The 20,436-nt window shown below is 42.5% G+C and overlaps 1 protein-coding gene across 2 annotated transcripts; it reads right to left on the bottom strand.

Annotated features, from left to right (window-relative positions):
• Positions 1–1,564: 1,564 nt before the first annotated feature.
• Positions 1,565–20,012, bottom strand: SLC25A33 (solute carrier family 25 member 33). Of its 2 annotated transcripts, none has more exons than XM_052691460.1 (7): positions 19,888–20,012; positions 11,371–11,550; positions 7,310–7,387; positions 6,328–6,428; positions 4,435–4,501; positions 2,809–3,092; positions 1,565–2,015 (listed from the first exon to the last, which is right to left on the bottom strand). In XM_052691460.1, exons 1-7 carry the CDS (start codon positions 19,935–19,937, stop codon positions 1,813–1,815), a joined length of 963 nt encoding a protein of 320 aa, XP_052547420.1. In that variant the 5' UTR covers positions 19,938–20,012; the 3' UTR covers positions 1,565–1,812. The 2 variants fall into 2 exon arrangements, with proteins under 2 accessions (XP_052547420.1, XP_052547421.1); XM_052691461.1 differs by lacking the exon at positions 19,888–20,012 and adding an exon at positions 18,967–19,025.
• Between the last annotated feature and the right edge of the window lie 424 nt (positions 20,013–20,436).

The raw sequence follows: 20,436 nt of genomic DNA, 5'->3' as shown, positions 1-20,436 counted from the left end.
CACACAGACATTCTATCACTTGTACTGTGCTCCTCCATCACACTGATGTCAAATATGACATCAAGTACCAGTCACCAGCTAGGTTTGAATCCATTGTATTTCTGCAATCAAATATTAACCTGAAAGCTTTCTCTTACAAAAGACAACCCTACTCACTAACAGGCTGTTTCTTAATGCTTTGCATGATCCTTCCAAGTCCGAAAAACATCTCTGCTGTATGTGCTCCTTGAAGTCAAAGATGTCCATGAACATTTGCTTATGCTCAAGAGCTCAACACCTGCTCAGATCATGAGAAGCTTATTGTTCTGTTCAGCAGCAGGGAAGACTGAAGCTGGGCTCAAATGCTGCAGTGTTTGTTTCAGCTGTCAAAGCAAATGACACTAATGAATAGGAGAGCACAGAGTAACCAAAGCAAAACACAGATCTTATTTAAGTTCTAAAATATTTTATCCTGCTGTCTGGGGAATTATTATGCAGACTATCTTTTAATCACAAGTTACTACTGCAACACAAGCAGTAAAGGTATTACTGAAATTAAATTACTGAAATTAATGTTCATGAGAGGGCCAATCAGATCAACTCTAGGATATTTTATTTATAACCGAAAGGTAAGAACTGTATCATGAGTAGCGTTGAAGAGTTCCCCTTCAATATTGTGTTTTTGGAGGGGGATGGGTAGATACTGTATTAATGTGAAACGTAGCACTGTTGCACAAGTCTGGCAGATCCTTCTTATTTCATTCTCTAAGAAATCAAATAGTGATAAAGAAAATATCTACACAGGCTTTGTGGCTTTTTGGTGCTAACTCCAGCGACATGACCATGAGATAACAGACTATCTCAGTTCCACTACTGCTGCTCTACAAAGACATCAAATAAAGAGGGATTTATTCCTGAATGTCTTACTGTAAAGCAGAATCCAGAACTGCATTCAAAGATTGTCGTACTTAAGACCTATCTTATCCTCTCTTCTACTTTCCAGGTCCCCAGCATTGAAGAGCACAAAAAACAGCTCCGCAGTAGAAAAAGGCTGAGGTCAGGATACACGACCAAGGTAGCACATCTCATGGAATTTCTACAGGGTGGCCATGCCTCGAACACTGACTGTCCTTATGCTCTCAGCCATTCACAAAAGCAAGGTCTAAAAGCAGTTAGGACAGGTCAGTCTGCAAACACTGGTGCACAGATGCACAGTGCTGTAACTGAGGCCATTTAACTGAAGAGCTTCCCACTTCAAAATCTTATTTTGCAAATGTTACCAGTGTAAGTGGCTTTTCTAACAGATTCTGGTGTGCCTCTTGAACGCTGCAGAATGTTTGCACAGCAAGAGGTGATGTACCACAAATAAACTAGAAGACCTCTCAAAGTTATCTGGACATAAGCTTACTTTAGTGCTAAAAGATGATACGACTGTAGTGGAAGGAAGACTAAGTTTCAAAATTCCAAGCCAGTTCTTCAGTTTTAATACAGTTTAATGAACATCAGTCCAAGAGACCACTTGATGGTATGAGGTACATTCCTTGACCACAATGGCTGTGCTTAAGGAAAAAGGACAAACATATACTTAAATTAAATAGTGTAATTTAATTTAGTAGCTGCTTAATTATCATTAAGTTAAAAAAAAGTTATAATTAACTATTAACGTTAATGACTCAAAACCTTTCAGAAAGCATGAATCCAAAAGGAAAACATTCAGCAGGTGATCACAGACTTGCAGTTCTTCCACCAACAATGCAACCTGCGTCAGTCATTAAGGACTGTTTGTTCAACGAAGAAATTGGTCTGCAGTCAGTAACAGCAGTCTTGGCTCTGCTACTTTGCACGGTCTTCTAACAGATACACAATTAACTCGTAAGTGGACAACACAATGGCTGTGTTTGGTATCTGCCGGATGAGCTGGGCAAAAAGTCCTCTGTAGAAGGCGAGGTAGCCTTCCTCACGTGCTACCAGCCGTGCTGTCTGAATGAAGGCCTTGTACTTAGTGCCTTCTTCTCGCAGCCGTGTCCGTATGACCTCTGCAGAAAAGTAAAACAAGAGCCCAAGGTTAACAAGACTTACACATCCCTGAAACGTGCCAAGATCAAAAAAGAAAACTTCCCTGCACCCATTGCCTGCTAGCCAGGGCTTTCAGACGTGAAATCCCGCCTGCTTTGTCCTTTAGGCAAGAAGAATGTTAAAGAGGGGAGCCCTTCCATGTAGAAAAAATGGATTATTTGCTTGGTCAAGCTGCTACAAAATGAAACACTTCACTGATACTCACATAGCCAGTACTGCTCTATAAAACCACAATGACACTCACTGGTTTCTCCAGAAACACCACTCTTTACCCACTGAGTGCTTCCCACCCCCCTATTTGCATGCATGCACCCTCTTCTGAGTCTGTATTACTTCAGATACAAATTCAGATAATCAGAAACCTTCACTTATTTATTCACCTATTTATTCTTCTAAATACTTAATAACTTCCAAATACCACACAACACTATTATTCAGTCTGCATATAAATTAAATGTATAAAAAGCTTCTAAAAACAGTTGAGACTCATATAAATGAGGCTACTAGTGAGAATGGATGCAACAGGCACTCAGCTTTTTTTGGAGTAGCTTTGAAATGAGGAAATGCTAGTGACTACATAGCTAGGCAGGAATAATAAGAACAGTACTAAAAATCTCAGTGCACATGCACATGCCACAGTAACACGCACAGGCCGTTTGAACAGACAGGAATTTCACAAGCATAAAACTAATTGTTTGCCTTGCATTGGAGGCAACAGCTGTTCTGCAGTCACAAGTGGAAAAGTTAACATACCATGTGGATAAGCAATACAAGAGGCACAGCCCTTGGAAACAGCAGCAGCAAACATCAGTCCAAAGAAGTTTGTGGAGCTCCTTTCAGTTCCGTTAGAAGAAGAGGAGGGCAGCTGGACTTCTTTTAAGTGCTTTTTTAAACTTTCATAAATAGCAAAGCAGATAATGGTCTCAGAAATCCCAGCATAGGAGGCAGTCAATCCTCTATAAAAACCACGGATACCTTCCATCTGGTACACGTATCTAGCACACTGCAGAGCATTCATTGGTTTTGAACCTCTGACTCTACAAACAACAACAACAACACAGAAAATATAATGAGCCCAGAATGAGAATAAAGGTTGAAACAAACAACAACAAAAAAACCTGATGGCTTTCAATACTTTTCAGAACTACAGAATGGTTCTCTAACAAGTTTTACTTCAAAAATCTTCTAAGAAAGCTGTGTGGAGCAGGACTGTTATGCTGAGAATCCACACTTGGCTCTGCAAATTCGTACATACATGTAATAATTCTTACAGCTCCAGCTCTAACTAGTCTGTGACAGTTCACATCAGTGCTTTAAAAGACAATAAGTACTGAAGAGACACTGTTTTACATTACACTACTAATTCCACTTAAAGATACCTTCAGCAGACCAAGATACATAAGTCTCCCACACGAGAAACAGTCTTTCATTTTAACAAGGCAGCATTCTGCTCAAAGGTGACACCCTGTGAAGTGCTGGAATTGAGGCTTATAAATTATTTATAAGTGATGGTGTCTTAAAGGATCTTGCTTATTTCACATAAGACATCCTTGCAGGAAAGAATTTCCATTCTAACGAGTCACTTTATTACCTGAATCCCTCATTGCTTCAATATCCACCAGTGACCATGAATCACCCAACTGGAAGATATTAGTGCCCAATTCCCCCTCTGCCTTCAGGAGCTATGGTTAACCGTGACACAATGCTGAAGGGAGTATGAGAACATTAAACCACTGCAACAGATTCTTGCTGCCTCTGGAACTTTATATGAAATTAAACAAATCCTGCTTCATTAGAATTTAAAAAACATCACTCTGCTTAGAGCTGTTTAACTGTGTATCAGCAGCCTCAGTGTGCAGCTGTAATACATGTGTCTGTATGGTCTAGGGCCAGCACAAGGGGTGTTGCCAAGTGGGACAAGGACTGTGAGCCACGTTTGGCTCCCCACGTGGGCTCCCCTGACCTTTCCGCAGTCTCTATTAGTGCTCATTCAGAGCACTTCAGTCACTGATGTATTGAGCCTCAACACCAACCCCTGAGGTTCAGAAGACTTTTTAAAGCAGGATCTGAGGGCAAATTAATGCTGTATCTAAATTTACTGGAATTTTACAGTGGAACCAAAACCTGAATCTAACACAGGCTGGAGGCAAATTCCACATCCCTCTATAGAAGCTGTGAATCAGATTAACCCAACACCCAAAACCTAAACATCCAGCATGACCAGGATGGTAGCTTCAAAGATGAAAGTGAGAACTGGGGAAATAAGGCAAGATCTACCAAAGTCTAAACAGCTATCAGAAAAAAACATCTAAGATGTTCAGAGTTTTCCAGAGGCTCCCTTAGCCATTTAGCAGCATCCCATCTCCTTCAGTTACTTACTTCCGTTCCAGTTGCATTCTGGTTTTCACCATCCATATAGGATTCATCAGGGTATTTGTGATAAAGGCTGAAAAAGTGGAAAGAAAAACAGAAGTACAACTGAATTCAGGCAGTCCACACAATTCAAGCAAGTGAACTATATGAAATGAACTATCTAAATGAACTATACACACTGTGCAGTGACAGTTCTAGTTACCAGCTGCAGGGGTTTCAGACAACATACAGGTGTGTAGCTTCTAATCTGTCTCCAGCCAGAGAACTATCTTGTGTTAAGAAAGCTCCAGAAGGCATCAGTCAATGGCCTTAAGGGCTCTTTTCTTTCTGCACCTACGTACTTCATGTTTCTAAACAACGCTGTAGGCAAGACAGCTTACTTACTGACTGGGTTTTACAAAAATAGACAGGGAAAACATGCATGTATTAGTGTCTTGCTTTCCCCAAGGCTCTAGGTGGTGCCACTGAGCTACCTCATCAACTGAATCCACCCACAGCTATGGGGTCAGTCTGGCAAACATTTTTAATGATCACTCTGCTGACTGACACTTGAATTAGTGGAGCTGTTTTGCAGTATTCTTCCAATAAGAACAGGCTATTTCCTTATCCTGGGAGGAAAAAAATACAACAAGTCAAAATAATTTGGCTAAAGCAGTATCAAAGGTTTGCTGATGTCTATTAACTTTTGCTTTAAACTGTTCAGAAATATTCTTATAGCATTTTGATTGGAATAAAAGTTTATTCTCACTTGCAAAGAAGAATTCAGAAACATTACGAAGCATCGAACATTAAAACAGCTCCTCTGCAAACAAGGTAAGCCAAGAGCTAGCAAACTCTGGGATGGAGCTCTGTGGAGTCTATCTCTGGCTTCCCCCAAAAGCTGATGTTAGAATATTTCACTAGCACTGAAAGGGTCCCTGTCCTTTAGAGGTGAGCATCAGGTCATGCCACTACTCACAGTTCTGTAGCTGTAGCACCTGGCACATGGTTCTACAATGTTCTTACTGAAAGTCTTCAATCAGAAAGACATTCAAGCATGTGTTTCTATCAGTTTCATTGGCTCCAGCAATTCCTAAAACCCTTCCTCAATGCTAAACTTGGCCAAACCACACAAGTTTAAATCAATAAATAGCACTGCCATAACTTATTCACAAGGACACTTTACCTACAGAAAGCACTGTGCCAACAGAGTAGGACTGTATGACTGCATTGGCAATTGGTGGGTTGGCACAAACACGTGCAACAACTTTGCTACAAACTTTAGATAGCAGAGATAGGTGGTTATTCAAACTAGGTGCTAAGAAGAACAAATTTACCCCTTTTTAGTAGTGTTATGAAACACCAATTTAAACTCCTCAGAGTGTTCCTTAACAGTCTCCAAAGCAATCCTGCCAAGCACTCCTGTCTGTTTGTGAGAGAACGAGATGTTTCCAGACTCACAGATTTTATTTATAGTCTCTGAACTTTGGCTCATTAAGAACACCTTATACATACTGTTGTTCCACACTCTCAGTTACATCTCCTCATCTCACCCTTGTATGGAGATGATTGCTGGATATATTTCCTAGAAAGTAGATCCTCTATACCAATGTTTTCTGGATCTATAAGCCTGTACTTGTACAGATGTCACAATTATTCACAGACCCCAGTCAGGAATTATCTATTAGCCTGTACTGACAGACTGAAAGTCCAGGCCCTATCTTAATGATAACCTCCATTCATTTTCTAGCTACTGAGAACAAGTCTTGTATTGATAACAGCTTGGAATACATACTTCAAAAAATTAAGGTGCATCTCAGAGCCATGCAGACACCAACACAAGCATGGCAGGTACTGCTAAGGGACCAAATGCTGGAGTATTGCTGCAGACTATATGGAAAGTGAACTGCAAACACGTACCTGCAGAACCTGCAGAACAGACATGCACAATGTTGCTGTTGGGTACAAAAATGCCATTAAATCGCTCTTTGGCTTTGGAGTAGCACGCAAAGTAGACAGCTCTGTGGAAAAACAAAGAAAGAACAGAAGAAAAGCAATAATACACATGACATCAAGTTAGGTACATTACAGTATTACCTCCTCTAGAAAAAAGAGGACTCTCTAAAAAGGGGCCTCTGTATGATGTGTCCATCTGCAGGAATACAAGCTTTTTTGCTCTAAGGTGCCACTATCTGACTCGACACCCACAGGGTAGAAAGATCTTACTTTCATACCAAGCCTGTGATGTGAAGCAACGTGGTTTTGTTAAAGCAAGTTAGACTGGATATTAATGCCAACCCTGGCATTTAATACATTTTGTACCCTTGGGACTGTAACATCCCACTCTGAGCCTCTGTTTTCCCTACATTTGGTCAGAGCTATAGTTGCCTTGGCAGCACTTAACCCTGGACTTAAACTAAAAGCAGTTTCACACACTTGTAGTAATACATTAAAATATTCCCCCCTCCTAATTATTTTTTTGAGGATAGCATCATGAACAAAGTTCCACTGATAACAGAAAGCACAGATCACAACAACCAGCTAAGACACACATACAGAAGTTTACAGAAGTCAAAAAATGACAAACTGAGGCTTCATTGTTAGAAAAAACAGTACTGACTTTCATAGTATTCCATCCTTTTAAGAAGAGAATATGAATATTGACTAGAAACAGGTACTAAATGCATTAGTTACTGATACATGTAAGTGAAAGTCAGTGCTATACAAGTGTAAGGATGATTTTTAGAATTATTTGTTGACATGAAAGCTATGCAGTCTGATGCTTTGCAAAGCAGTTTATGGATGGGATAATTTTATGACCTATTCTTCTATATCGCAAACGGGCTGCAATGTTTGGGTTGATGCTTTAAATGTGCTTTTTGGCAACAGCTTAACTATTTACCTCGATGGTGCAACTCCAACCAAGTTTGGACCCAGACCTCGGAAGAGTGACCTTGGTCCTTCTTTTTCCAGAATTGACCTTAAAATAAAAGCAAACAGAGAAAAAAAAGGTAGTATTTAGGTTAAAAGTTACTCTTATTCTGGCAGACAATCAGTTAGTTTGAAAACTAGTAAGTTCACAACGGCACAAAAGAATTATAAGAAAATTAGCAGAATTATACACTGCTGAATAAAGACCACTGTGCTGTAAGACTTCAGTGCACTGCAGGCGAATGCGTGTCGTATGACAGAAGGGTACAATTTCCATTTTTGAAAGCTGAAAGGAATTGAACTTCATAGTTTCACAGAGAATCCAATTCTAATTGACTGAAGAACAAAGAATACTTTTGTCATTCTCTGTATCCAGGAAACTTAAGCAGTTTAGGAGTCGGTTGCCTGAATAGAGGCACGAAAAATTTAAAACCACCAGCACTCTTTCCCCTTTCACAATTAGTCACTTTTTCCCAGTGGAAGTTGAATGCTGCACCCTTCTACTGCTCCCCCACGTAGTTCAGAGTAACTGTTCTGGTTTTGAGGGCATTCAAAAGAGTTCATAGCAAGACTCCAAAGGATGCCACAAACTACAGAACTACCCTTGTGTGTCACTAGATTTCATGACCAGGTGTAAAGCAGGATAATAATCCAATAATGTTTTCCTGTAGTTTTGCAATTGCTACAGCCCAAGTTTCCAAAGCCATTTTCATCCATTTTTCCCCACATCTTGGAAAGCATGTTCAGCTAGAGCTTCTATGATAGTCCAGCTGTCAAGTTCCACGCTTGCTCAGGTGAAAAAGACTTACTTTTACACAATTATTTGCCCTATTAACAGAGCACATATTCAGAAGGATTGAATTAACACCCAAACACTGGTAAATAGCCAACTATTCACCAGCGAGAGCCAGATATGGTCCAGTAATCACAGGGGCTGAGTGCACAGTCTGCTGCAGTAGACCTCAACTGAAATAAAGGCTCATCACGTGAAAACCATGCAATAAAATCCAGATAACACCAGGTCCCAGGGGAAGTTCACGTGCATCTGTTTGTACTGCCCAATTCTCCGTTTGCTTTCTAGGTCATTAGCACTGTTGGGAATGTCCCCTGCGGATTCCAAAAACAAGCTCATTAGGCTGAAGATACATAGGAGCTCCTGAAATGTTTTTTGTTTCTGCAGTGGAGTAGAACTTTCTGTGTAAACTCCAGAGCTGAGTGTCTCCAAGGAGACAGATCCACCAACTACTCCTTCTTTGTCATTTAGCAGTCACGACTGCAGCTTCCAGCTGGGGTGACTCATGAGAATCTTAAAGGGATTAGACAAAAACAGCCCGACCTTCTGGAGTGCTTTCTATACAGCAGCAGGCTTAACCTGCCCTCCTGAGTACCTACTTTTCTTCTATTTACAGCAGCTAAGGAGCTTTCATATTCAGCATCTTTAAGTCTTCTAGAACGATTTTATGTGCAGGGCTCTGAAGGGCTGCTTCCTCAGCCATACAGTTTTCCTAAAACAGGATCCAAGTCACATCCAGTTCAGCCATGTATGTATGGTCAGGATTCAGAAAGGGGTGTAAGGATATAAGAGATCTAACTTACTCCTCTTTCTTCATACGTTTGTGTTTCATCAGAAAGATCACAATCAATAGCATTATCTGTGCTTCACAGACACTGTCAGCAAGGGAATGACAGACTGCATGATTATTTCATTCTCACTTCTTAATCCTCTGGACTAAATAGGTCAAAAACATGGTGTGATACATGCAGCTGAGCAATTCCTCAAGTAAAATGAAATCAAGATCATAGTCACCACAGAAATTCTGGGGTGAAATGAAATAAAGATTTGTCAACCAAATTTAATGAGCTTAATAAATACATTAAAAGGTTGACCTAATTTTAACCCATTTCTTCTTTCCCTATAAGGGAGATCTTAGAGAAAGATGGGAAAAGGAAATAAATTAACAGCCACAGTTTAAGTTATTACTTCCTTTAGTAACAGCTGTCTTTAGACCAGTGCTGCAAGGTGAAAAAGCAGAAAGGGAAAGAAGAAAACCGAAGGCAATTGGCACTGAGTTATACTTTCGGTCACGAATTGCTGTAGATTCACCTCTGAATACAAAGTGTTTGGCATGGGAAAGAAGCTCTGTTTATAACAGAAACTCAAGTCCCAGAATGACTCTAAGCATCTAGCTCTGCAGAGAATTCGAGTTAGCACTGTACTGTTACATAACTGTGCAGCTTCTCCTCAGGCAACCTGCCAAGTGTGTTGGCCTTACATAAATCATTCAACTTGTTTTGCTAGTCAGTATTTTCTTTGGCATTTCCATTACCTGATCTAAGCAGGACCATCCTGCATTACCCTGTGATGTGCTCAATGATCCAAATAAACTCGATGCGCTGCATGATGTCTGAACCATAACTTTGGGATGTGATCAATGGCTCTGGGTCCAGGTGGAGGCTGGTGGCAAGTGCTGTCCCCTGGGGTCTGTCTTTGGACCGGTATTTTAAACATCTTTATCAGACACAGATGATGTGATTGAGTGCACCCTCAGCAGGTTTGTGGATGACACCAGGCTGAGAGGCACAGCTGATACAGAAGGAAGGCATTCCATCTAAAGGGACCTGAGCAAGCTCAAGAGATGAATCCTTGTGATCTTAATGAGGTTCAAGGAAGTCAAGGTGCTGCACTTGAGTCAGGGCAATTCCACATATGCATACAAACTAGGGGAACTCTCTGAGCAGCCCTGCTAAAAAGGACTTGGGGCTCCTGATAGATGATAAATTGAACACGAGTCAGCAGCGTGCACTGTGGCACAGAAGGCCAACTACAGCATGCAGCCAACTCCTGGGCTGCATCAAGAGGGGTGCCCAACAGGTCGAGGGGGATGGTTGTCCTTCTCTACCCTTGAGGCCCTGTTTGAAGTACTGCGCCCTATGAACAAAAAAAGATGTATACAATCTTTTTATAGAGGGCTGGAGCACCTCTCCTACAAAGACAGGCAGGGCTTTTTCAGCCTGGAGAAAGAAGGCTCCAGAGAAACCACACTGTGGCCTTCCAATACTGTATGTATAGACAGAGCTGCCCCTTCTTATGTGCTGAATCCAGCACTCGCTCTTTTAAACCTCCTGTGGTTGGTGATTGCCCAGCTCTCTGATTTCAGCAAGGCCTCCCCACTCTCAATGGAGTCAACAGCTCCTCCCAATAATATAAGGGATCAGAGAATTCTGGGGGTCATCTAGTTCAAATTAGCACTCAAGTAGAATCAATTTTGAAAATGGATCAGTGACTGACATGCATCACAAAACACAGAGAATCAGAAATCTCATTACAACACTGGCCCATTAAGGAGGAGGAAAGGCTACAGACTCTCACCTTTAAATGAGGCTCCAAAGAGAGAGAAATCAAAACTTTACTTCATCAACCTGTTAAATAGCATGGGCAGCAATAGTAAAAGTATCATTCCAGCTACTCAGAGAAGACTGGGAATGGCTCCAGGAAAGACAGAGTGCATAGTTCATTCAGCCCTTCAACCACTGTGCCAAGAATTGGCCTCAGCTAGAAAGGATTACCTGTTCTGTTGCTCAAAGTCTTCCTGTTATTGGAAAAAAAAAAGAAAAAAAAAAAAAAAAGAAAAAGGAAACAAAAAAAAGGCTTTTTTCCCCCAGAATATTTTCTGGTAGCTCCTTCAAGCTAAAGCACATTGAACACAAAGCTTGGAGTATGCAGTGTGCATTGACTCCTAGAATATAATAACTACAAAAATCTTAAAAGCAGATTAAAAATAATACTCTCAGACACTTACCCAAATCAATGTGCTTCTGAGTGCTAGCAATAAAATCCTGTGGAAGCTTAAAGGAACACTCAGGAACTTCATGCATTTTTAAAAGAATAATTTATCTTTCTACTGCCTAACTGACATGTATCCCTGCAGTGCAAGCCTGGAGCAAAATCTGCATTCCTTGTTTGAACCGAGGAATTGAAACTCAGATCACTGGTGTCAATTAACACTGAAGGACAAGAGGAACAGTACTCACTTAAGAACGCTAAGGAGCCCAGGTGAAACAGATGTTGGCCTGACCATTCCTTCACCACTGATGGTCCCCAGCTGGACTTGTGGGTAATAGACAGTCCGAAAGGCCAGTTTTGAAGATTGGAGCCTAGTCTTTATTACTTCTAAGGGACAAGTAAAGATGGCACCAACCGTTCCTCCACATCTGTAAAACACAATTTAAATAGAAGGCAGTCAGTAAAATGTAGCTGCACAGATATAGCAAGTCACAAGAGCACAGAGCATAAATAAAAAACTGCATAACTGACTCCAATTGCTCCACACTGTGGATAACCTAACAGAAGCAGAGCTGTTTCCACATCAGGCAAGGGAGACTGTTCCCAAGCCCTGTGGGAGGGGAGAGAAGGCTGAGAAACACTTATGATGATCCCATGTAGTGATGAGGTTGGAAGGGTGAAACGCAAAAACAATTCCCAACTCCAACAAAAATCCATGGCTGATCATCTGCTGGAATCCTGCCTGTAAAAACTTCAGAGGCACCCATGTTTCAGAGGTGGCTGTCCTAATACTGACATATCCTTGGATGGATTCTTCCTATGGGAAGCAGGAAGCTGGCAGCTGAGAACAAGCGACTGGGAATTAAGAAACTGTACGCAGCAAATATAATCCTCCACCATTTCAACAGTTATGATTACAACAGCTCTCTACTGCAAGTTAGGTTCTCTTAAAAACAATGGCTATCAACTTCTCTGGTGTGGGGAAGCTGCAAGGATGCGAGGGAGGGTGGGAACAGGGGAGGCTGCCATTCTTCAGGCTACTAAAGAGAATTAATTAGAATTCCCATGGCCTGATAACAGAAGCACAGGAATATTACACATGCACTGATTACACGCTGATTATAGAATCGTAAAATCATTAAGGTTGAAAAAGACCAACTGCCACCTACCACCAATACTGCCCACTGCATCAGGTCCCTCAGGGCCAGATCTGCCCTTTCCTTAAACACCTCCAGGGATGGTGACCCCACCGCCTGTCTGGGCAGCCTGTTCCAGCACCTCCCATTCTTTCTGAGACATCCAAGCTGAGAAATTGAGTGAGAAACCAGGATGTCTCTGGGCAAGGGGATGGGAAGGCAGAGGAGATGGCTCAGGCTGCACTCTAAGCAGCAGCCAGGCATTTTCCAAGGCAACTTCTGAAAGGAAGGTCAAATTTCTCCAAGATAAGGAGGGCCAGTGATCTGGAGTGCATCACACCCACCTTGCCCAGCCTGCCCTATGATAACAGCTGTTGTGCTGGAAACTTAATGCTGAGGAGTTACAAGGCTGGTTGATGGCAGTATCAGTGACACACCTGAACTGAGCACACTCCTGGAGACTGCAGCCTGTGAGTCAGTGAATGGAGGCCACTCCAAGGGAGATTTTCCTTGAACAGAAGGTGGTCAGGGAGCCACTGTGCTACATCCACGTTATTTTATATATACAAAAGAAAAGAAAAAAAATCCCACCTGGCATAAAGTCCTCTTACTTGAAAGGTATCCACCCGAAAATAAACTCAGTAGATGGCAGAAACAATTCAAATTATGGTTTTAATAAGGGCATTTAACTCGGTTTGCCCACATTTCCAAAGAATGTGATATAGTTTTTAACTGTTGTTATCCTGCTCTTAGCACTGTCTCACTCCTTGTTTTTCTTGTTCTAGGGCTTTTTCAACACCTTTCTTTAACCCATGATTTCTCTCTGTAATCAGATAATAATACAGAAACTGCTGGTGGCTGGAAGCTTTTCAATCTGTTGCTACAAACTCACCTAATTCACACTCCTGACACAGAGCTCTATCATAAAAAATAGATTTCAAGGCATATTAGGAAATAAACACACCTGAATCAGGGTTGAGGATTTCCAGACACACTCTTTTTACATTACCCAGGGCCGACTATTTTTTACTGCAGAGCTTCACACAATGAATTCAATGTTCTGTACCACACTGCACAAAAAAGGTTCCAAACCCTCTTGTTACACCTTTCCCAGGAGGGCAGGCTAAGGTTGCCACTGAGGATCACACATCAGTTTCTTACTGAGACTGGGATGATATCTGAATGTTCCAGTACAGTGATGGAAAACCACCAGCAGCCATTACTTCTATCACCTATCAAAGGTGATACCAAAGAAGCATCAAAGAGCTATAAAAATCCCCAATATGAAACTAGTCCTGAATATAATTGCTGCTCATCACTATTGCCACGCAATAGGAAACGGGAGCTAAAGTTGGAAATTCCCTAAGCTAGCAAACAGGCTGAATGAAGGTTGTTACACCAAAACAACACACTGAGCTTCATATTATGCTACAACAGCCTGGGGAGCCACGTTAGAGCTGCCTGTTCTGCTGCAGAGGCCGTGCTCATCTTAATGCAGCGTGGCTCACAAAAAGCACACCAGGAACACAGCAGTGCACAACACCCAACTCTCATCAGTGCTCCTGGTCAAACACCTCGCTCTGTCACTGCTCCTCAATCATGTTTGAATGCCTCTTCTTTGAAACCTGACAGCTAAAAATAATTCTGAGGATGACTAAAAAGGACACTTAGTTTTATTAAACTAACACGTTCGGATTTAGGAAGACTTAAGAGGTTTTTGTTGGTTTTTTTCTTTTCCAAAGGCATTTCCTACAGCTGAACAGATTGACAAGGAATTTTCTTTGTTTGTACAAGCATCTAAGTACGTTATTCCTTCAAAAACCTGTGCTTAGACTTCCCTTGGAAAGCAGCACAAATCTACAACTTAATTTTCTTTGATGTTAATGTCAATTTGTGATTTAAGTAATTCTCCATGAGAGGGAAAGGAAGAAAAAACCTAATCCCATCCTTTGATTTGCATGTAAAGAATTCCTTGCTAGAGTAGCAAGAACTCTGGGTGCACGTTTGGGAACAGGGAACTACAAAAGGACATTAACAGAGGTACTAACATGTATTTCCTGTATGTGAACTACTTTAACAGGAGAAACACTTTTAAGCATGAAAATGGTAAAGACTGGCAAAAAAAATGCAGCAAAAAAATACACACCAGTTTACAAAGGCATTACCTGGTGCTTGCTCAATGCCTCATATTAAACACTAACAATTGTTGGCCAATACTGTTGAGGCTCCTGGATTCCAAGCACTGTGCATTTCAGACACAATTATCCAAAAGAATAAACTGACATGACCAAGCCTGGCAATCTGATTTAACAGCAATACTTCAATGAGTTTCTCCTTTAAAGAAACTTGCTTCCTCCTCTTCCCTGATTAAGGGAGGGAAAACGTAACCAAATTGAGAAAATCCTTACATTCAGAGTGACAAATCCTGTAAGAAAGAGCTTTGCCTTCATCTCTTTCAGACCACTAAGATTTGATGGTTGAATAAAGTCACAGAGTTGTTTACAGAACTAGGTGTGTGCCATGGGATCAAGAATGACGTTGTTCACAGAGACCTCGCAGGATCTCTGATCGTCCTGTGTACTGAAGGAGAGCTTGGACACAAGCCTTTTGTTGGTGGGCGTCACTTCTGTTTCTCCTGCCTTTTTAGATGCTTCTCATGTCACTCACATGCCTCAGCCCAGATTTGGGAGGAACAGGCCAGGAATGGTTCCTCCAGCAAAACCTTTCATGTCCCCAGAGCTCAGACCTTTAAATGCAAGGACAAAGTGTTCTGAGAGTTCCTCTTGCAGATCCACGCCGCCACTCTCCCCACTACATATAGTCAGTACATAAATGTATTTAATTAACACTCGAATAACAGCAAGTCTGAGTGAGTTCCATGAAAATAATTTCATTTCCTTAATAGCTAATTCATCTACCAACACAACGCTGCTGTGTTTTCTATCATCATTTATGAACACCAGAACAACACTTTCATAGTAACACCCCATAAATTCACAACACTGAAATTCCATTTGCCTTTTCTGACCCACCAGCTGCTCAAACTACAGTGACATCTTGCCATAACGTTTTTGAGCCTCTCTGGCATGTTCCCTCCTGCATCAGCTGTCTTCTTTCTTCATGGCTCACTTCTGGAATTTCATCCTTTTGGCCTGATAATCCAGTTAATTTATGCAGACTTGAATATTTGAGTACTTCTGGGAATGTATATGTAATCCCTTGGTATTCAACACAGGGAATGAGTATCTGCATCGTCACTTTTAACAGATCAGAGTGAATGTTGCCTGCATGCCATTTAAGAAAAAAAGCATTATCTAAAGGAGCAATTCTCAGAATGTCAATAGGATGCATAAACCATGCCCCAAATATAAATAAGCAGCAGACAGTTCTGCTAGGGACTGTGACGTGTTGGACATCTTGTTCAGATGAGCAGATTTTCCTCCACATGGGAATTTGTTTCCATTAAATCCTGGCGTTGCTCTATTCCCACAAAGATGGCTGAATAACATGCTGTGCATAAAAGAAACACTTTGTATTCCCACAGTGTTCCAAATACCTTCATCTGGGAAGGAAAAACAACCACCAGCCTCTCTCAGCTACATAAACAGCCCTAACCCTGAAAGATTCTGCTGTGAATATGCAGCCAAATCCATTTGATTTGGGAAGATGGAGGTGTTGCCTCGATTGCAGATTTAAGCCTTAATTCCGATCAGGATGAGGTTTTTAATGAGACACCATGCAGAACTGCAGTTCCAGAGATGTGAGCGGTGTTCACCACCATTACTCTCTTGCTAAAAGGCCAACAATCTCTAAACCTGCCTTCAGTCAAAAGACAGAGACCTGCTCAGAAACAAACGCAGGGCACGCTACCTTTGACAAGTCACACAGCAAGCACATGAGGGGCTCCCAGCCCTGCTCTGCATGCATCACACACACAGATCCCTTCAGTGTGAGACACCCAACAATGCACCAGCTTGGGCCCATTGCAAACTGCCAGAAAAACAGTGTTTGTACTTCAGGCTACAAACACTCCCTCTGGATACACATTAGCCAGGCATACATTACCATTGGAGCAGTAAAACACATTTCTGAGTTGTGACGTCCAAACACAGGAGCACGTTTCATATCCTCAAGCCAAGGGCTGAGTGCTTATGGAGATACAATGTGCTGTGCATTATGAGTTGCAGAAAAATTATTTCCCCCCATAAAAAGAAAACATTCTGTGTAAAAGCCACGCCAAGAATGTAAATCTCAAAATTCAATTTGAACTTTTCTCTCACTGGCAGCTTTCTATTTTTACAAAGTCCACCCCCAGTACACCAATGACTTGCATTTGAAATAAACTCTCAGCACCCACTAGCACAACTGATATAGATGATGCCAAGTAACTTAATTAAGAGCAGAGATTATTGCATTTGGTGCTACTGACTGGGCCCCTTTGATGGATGCAGGACTCTGTTCAGCTAAATTCAGTGGCACTATCAGCACAAAGCACAGCACAAAGCACCAGTGCATCTGCTTTTCTTGAAGGCAAACTGAGATGAGCCATTTTCCCCATGATTTTGTTTGTGATAGGGATTTCATTCTGTTTTGCTGACGTGTGCCACATGGCCTAGCATGAAACGCACAGCACAAGCAGTGAAGCAGGCTGCATGTTTGATATTCAGTACTGCTTCATCAAGAGTGCAAACGTGAGGTGCTGCATTCCCAGAAACCATAGGAAAGTCATCTTCAAAACAATAGACTGTTCTTCATGGTTTTGAGATATAAAGCATCCACAGCACCTCCAGCAAATAAAGCTGTCATCAGGTGTGTGTATTGCTGCCTGCACTTGGTGTTCCTCAGTGATGCACTGTTACTGAATTACATCAAGCAGATGAGAACCTAAACTAGATAAGGGGCTGAAAGACAGCAAATCTCATTATCAGCTTAAGGGCTATAACATACACAGCATAACAGAAATACATGCTTCAGGTCAAGGTTGCTTCTCTCCATTCTACAAACATATTATAAGTTGTGCAAGATGCTGAGCTTTGTTCCATGATAAAATACTTTTTTGCAGGTGAAGCTAGAGGAGCTCATTCACTTCAGTAATTTTGTTTGAGATTTACTGGTATTGTCAGCCTTACCAAATCACTTCACAATCCTTCCCAAAGTACGCTTCCAGTCCCTTCCAGGTGGCTTAAGGAAGCTTTGCTTGGTGTCTCAGTTTGCCTTTCACAGCAGTAGCAGGAAGGAGTTACAGAGTTAAGCCTCAACAGCAAACAGAAAAAAAGTCACAAATGTGATTTTATTCATAGAAACAGTTCCTTTAGTTTCAGTAAAAAAAACCTCTTCTTGAGGTTCAGGAATAGACACCACTCAGTACCTGTACAAAATAAATCACAGTAAGGAGTTCCTTCAGCTTTTGCTCTGCCTTTAAAAATCACTTCTTAGCAAATCCCTGTAGCAAACAATATTATTGCAGCTGGAAAGACAAAATGAAGTCACCTCTGCTGAAGCCTGAGCCAAAGTTTTCCCTGAACAAAAATAAGCAAGAACTCCACTGACTTCAACAGGGAAGGAAGAACCCAGACTTGAAAGCAGCTTGCATTTGTTGTACAACATAAGCATCATTCTGTTTGTTGCTTCTGAAACCTTCTCTGCCCTCACAGTCCTCTTCCCATCAATATCCCAAGAGCTTTTGGCCTGCTGTTATTACTGTAAATCTTAAAATGAAAAACAAGCAAGAGGAAGTCAATGACTGTTTCTATCTGTAAGTACACTGACTTGCCTTTTTTGTGCACACATAAGAAATTGCACTGCATTTCCTTGAGATCTGACACACCATCCCATACTCATTTTTGCAAGAAGCTACTGTAATACCACCAGTAAATCTCAAACAAAATTACTGAAGTGAATGAGCTCCTCCAGCTTCACCTGCAGAAAAGTATTTTACCATGGAACAAAGCTCGGCATCTTGCACAACTTATAATGCAGTCTGAGCTTCCAACACTTTCTTCTACAGGAGGGGATAATTTTATCTGTCATAGAGAACCCGGTTCTGCAGGTTCTGTATGACAGTTTGAAGCTGACGTTCAGTTTGTTGTTCCATCCAGTGAGCCCTAAGAAGTCTGTATTTCTGACTCGAACAGCAGAGGTAACAGCATTATTAAATGTGGGCAACCGATCAGAACCGTGTTGGGATAGCAGGTGGGCACAGACACTCATACCCTTATCTGCACAGTGCAAACACCTTAGCATCAGCTGATGTACAAGGAAAACTACATTTGCTATCTCACTGTCCTTTCTGTAACATCACAGCCAAACAAATGATGGTGCATTTTTCTGCGCCTCCTGAGCACATTCAGAACAAGAACCAGCCTCACCAATTAACCTGTAAAGGCCTGTATGCCCAAAAGACCATCTCTCTCCTCCATGCCACACTTTCAGAACTGTCTTAAAAATGGATCAATCTTATTATAACTAAGAGGCCAGGATGATATTCTCTGTTGTGCTTCTATTCTTTCCGTCCACGCTCTATTGAAACCAGTCTGAACTTAATGATTTCCCAGCTACAGCACATAAAATGTTTATTAAGAACTTAAGGGAAAGCAGAGACTGTTACAAAATAAATAAGGAAGACGTTGAACATTCAGTGCTAATTTAAAACCCCAATGAGTTTACAATTCCAATTTATTTATTGTGCAAGGAGTTACATGAGGACACCTGGAGTTCTGCAGAGGCATTGTTTCTGTCCCAAATGGCTGCATGGGCACATCCAGGTTCAGTTTCTGGCACAGGATCCAGCAGAGAATGGAAAAACAACAGGGAGAGAGTACTTACAACAATGCAACCATTTTAGCCAGCAGAAGAAGGGCTGTGTGTCTGAAAAACTTGGCTTTGTTGGCTTTAATATTTGTATTAAATGAACTTACTGCTTCACAGCCAACCTCCTCTCTCCATTTAGCAACAGAAGCAGCAATGTCTGCTATTAAGCAGATTAACAATAGGCTTCATGTGGGCTTCTGAACTTCGTCAGCTGGCAAACACTACAGCTATCTCACTGCTCAGTGAGCCTAAACCATTAAAAAAAAGATTTTTGACACGGACAGACCTACTACATACACTCCTAGTAGGTGGGTGGGTGGGATTTTCTTGCTGGACTTTTGATTTTTTTATTTTTAATTTACACATCATAACGATTTCACTAGACTTCGGCTAAAATTACCGTGATAGGCCATCTCACAGGGTGTTTTTTTGTCTATTCCATCCCAGGCTCTCGACACACCAAACTCACAACCCCTTGAAAGAGCAAAAACAAAGCAGCAGCAGCATCCCGGCACGCCAAGTCCGTCGTGCAGTAACACCGAGGCCTTCTCTATCTCTTTCTTTCATTCTTTCTCACCGAACGGGCCCTTTTCGGGTCAGGAAAAGGCAGAGCCCAGGGGCCGCAGCTCCCTCACCCAGCCCTCCATCCGAGCGCCCGCAGCGCATCACGGCGCGCCGCCCGCTGCCGGCAGAGCAGCCCAGCAGCCCAGCGAGGTTTTGAATTAAAAGCAGCCGACCGCCGAGGCACCGCGCCCTCAGAGCGCGCCGGGAGTTCTTACAGCCGCCGAGCTCCCCTCGGGAGCAGCCCTCCACACTCACCCGCCGGCGAAGAGATGCAGCAGCGTGTTCTCCTGCGGGCCGCCCGCCATAGCGCCGCCGCCTCGGGCTCCGGCTGCCCGGCCGGCCGCTGCCAGCAGAGCCGGGTCGCGGCGCGCGCACGTGACGCCGGCGGGCGGCGCTCGACGCGTCACACGAGCGCGCGCGACGCGTCGGGCGGGAAACAGCTCCTACCGGCGACCGCGAGGCGGTTCTTCACAGCGCCCCCACGCCGCTCTCTGCGCGCGCGCAGCTGGGGCGGCGGCGGCCGTTGATGCAAACGGCTCTTCTGGTTTTACAGTCAGTGAGGACATAGGAAACACCTCCGCCGCTTCACTGATCCAAGAGCAGAAAACCGCCGCGACTTCCACTTACGTGTTCAAAACCTGCAGCTTCACACAGCCCTTGGCACACCTGGATCCCATCCGGGGCTATTTGTGCCCTGGCGGTGATGGTCAGCACACTCAAGGGCACACGACACAAGGCTTTTTCAATTCTCGTTCCCTGCAGTCAGTGGAAGAACTCCAGCCCAGTGCAGTGATTTATGCTCCT

Source organism: Tympanuchus pallidicinctus, unplaced genomic scaffold (assembly GCF_026119805.1).
Source record: "Tympanuchus pallidicinctus isolate F22 unplaced genomic scaffold, pur_lepc_1.0 scaffold29, whole genome shotgun sequence".
Taxonomy (NCBI): domain Eukaryota; kingdom Metazoa; phylum Chordata; class Aves; order Galliformes; family Phasianidae; genus Tympanuchus; species Tympanuchus pallidicinctus.
Note: the sequence above shows the minus strand (reverse complement) of the source record. Positions and strands in the feature narration are given on the sequence as shown.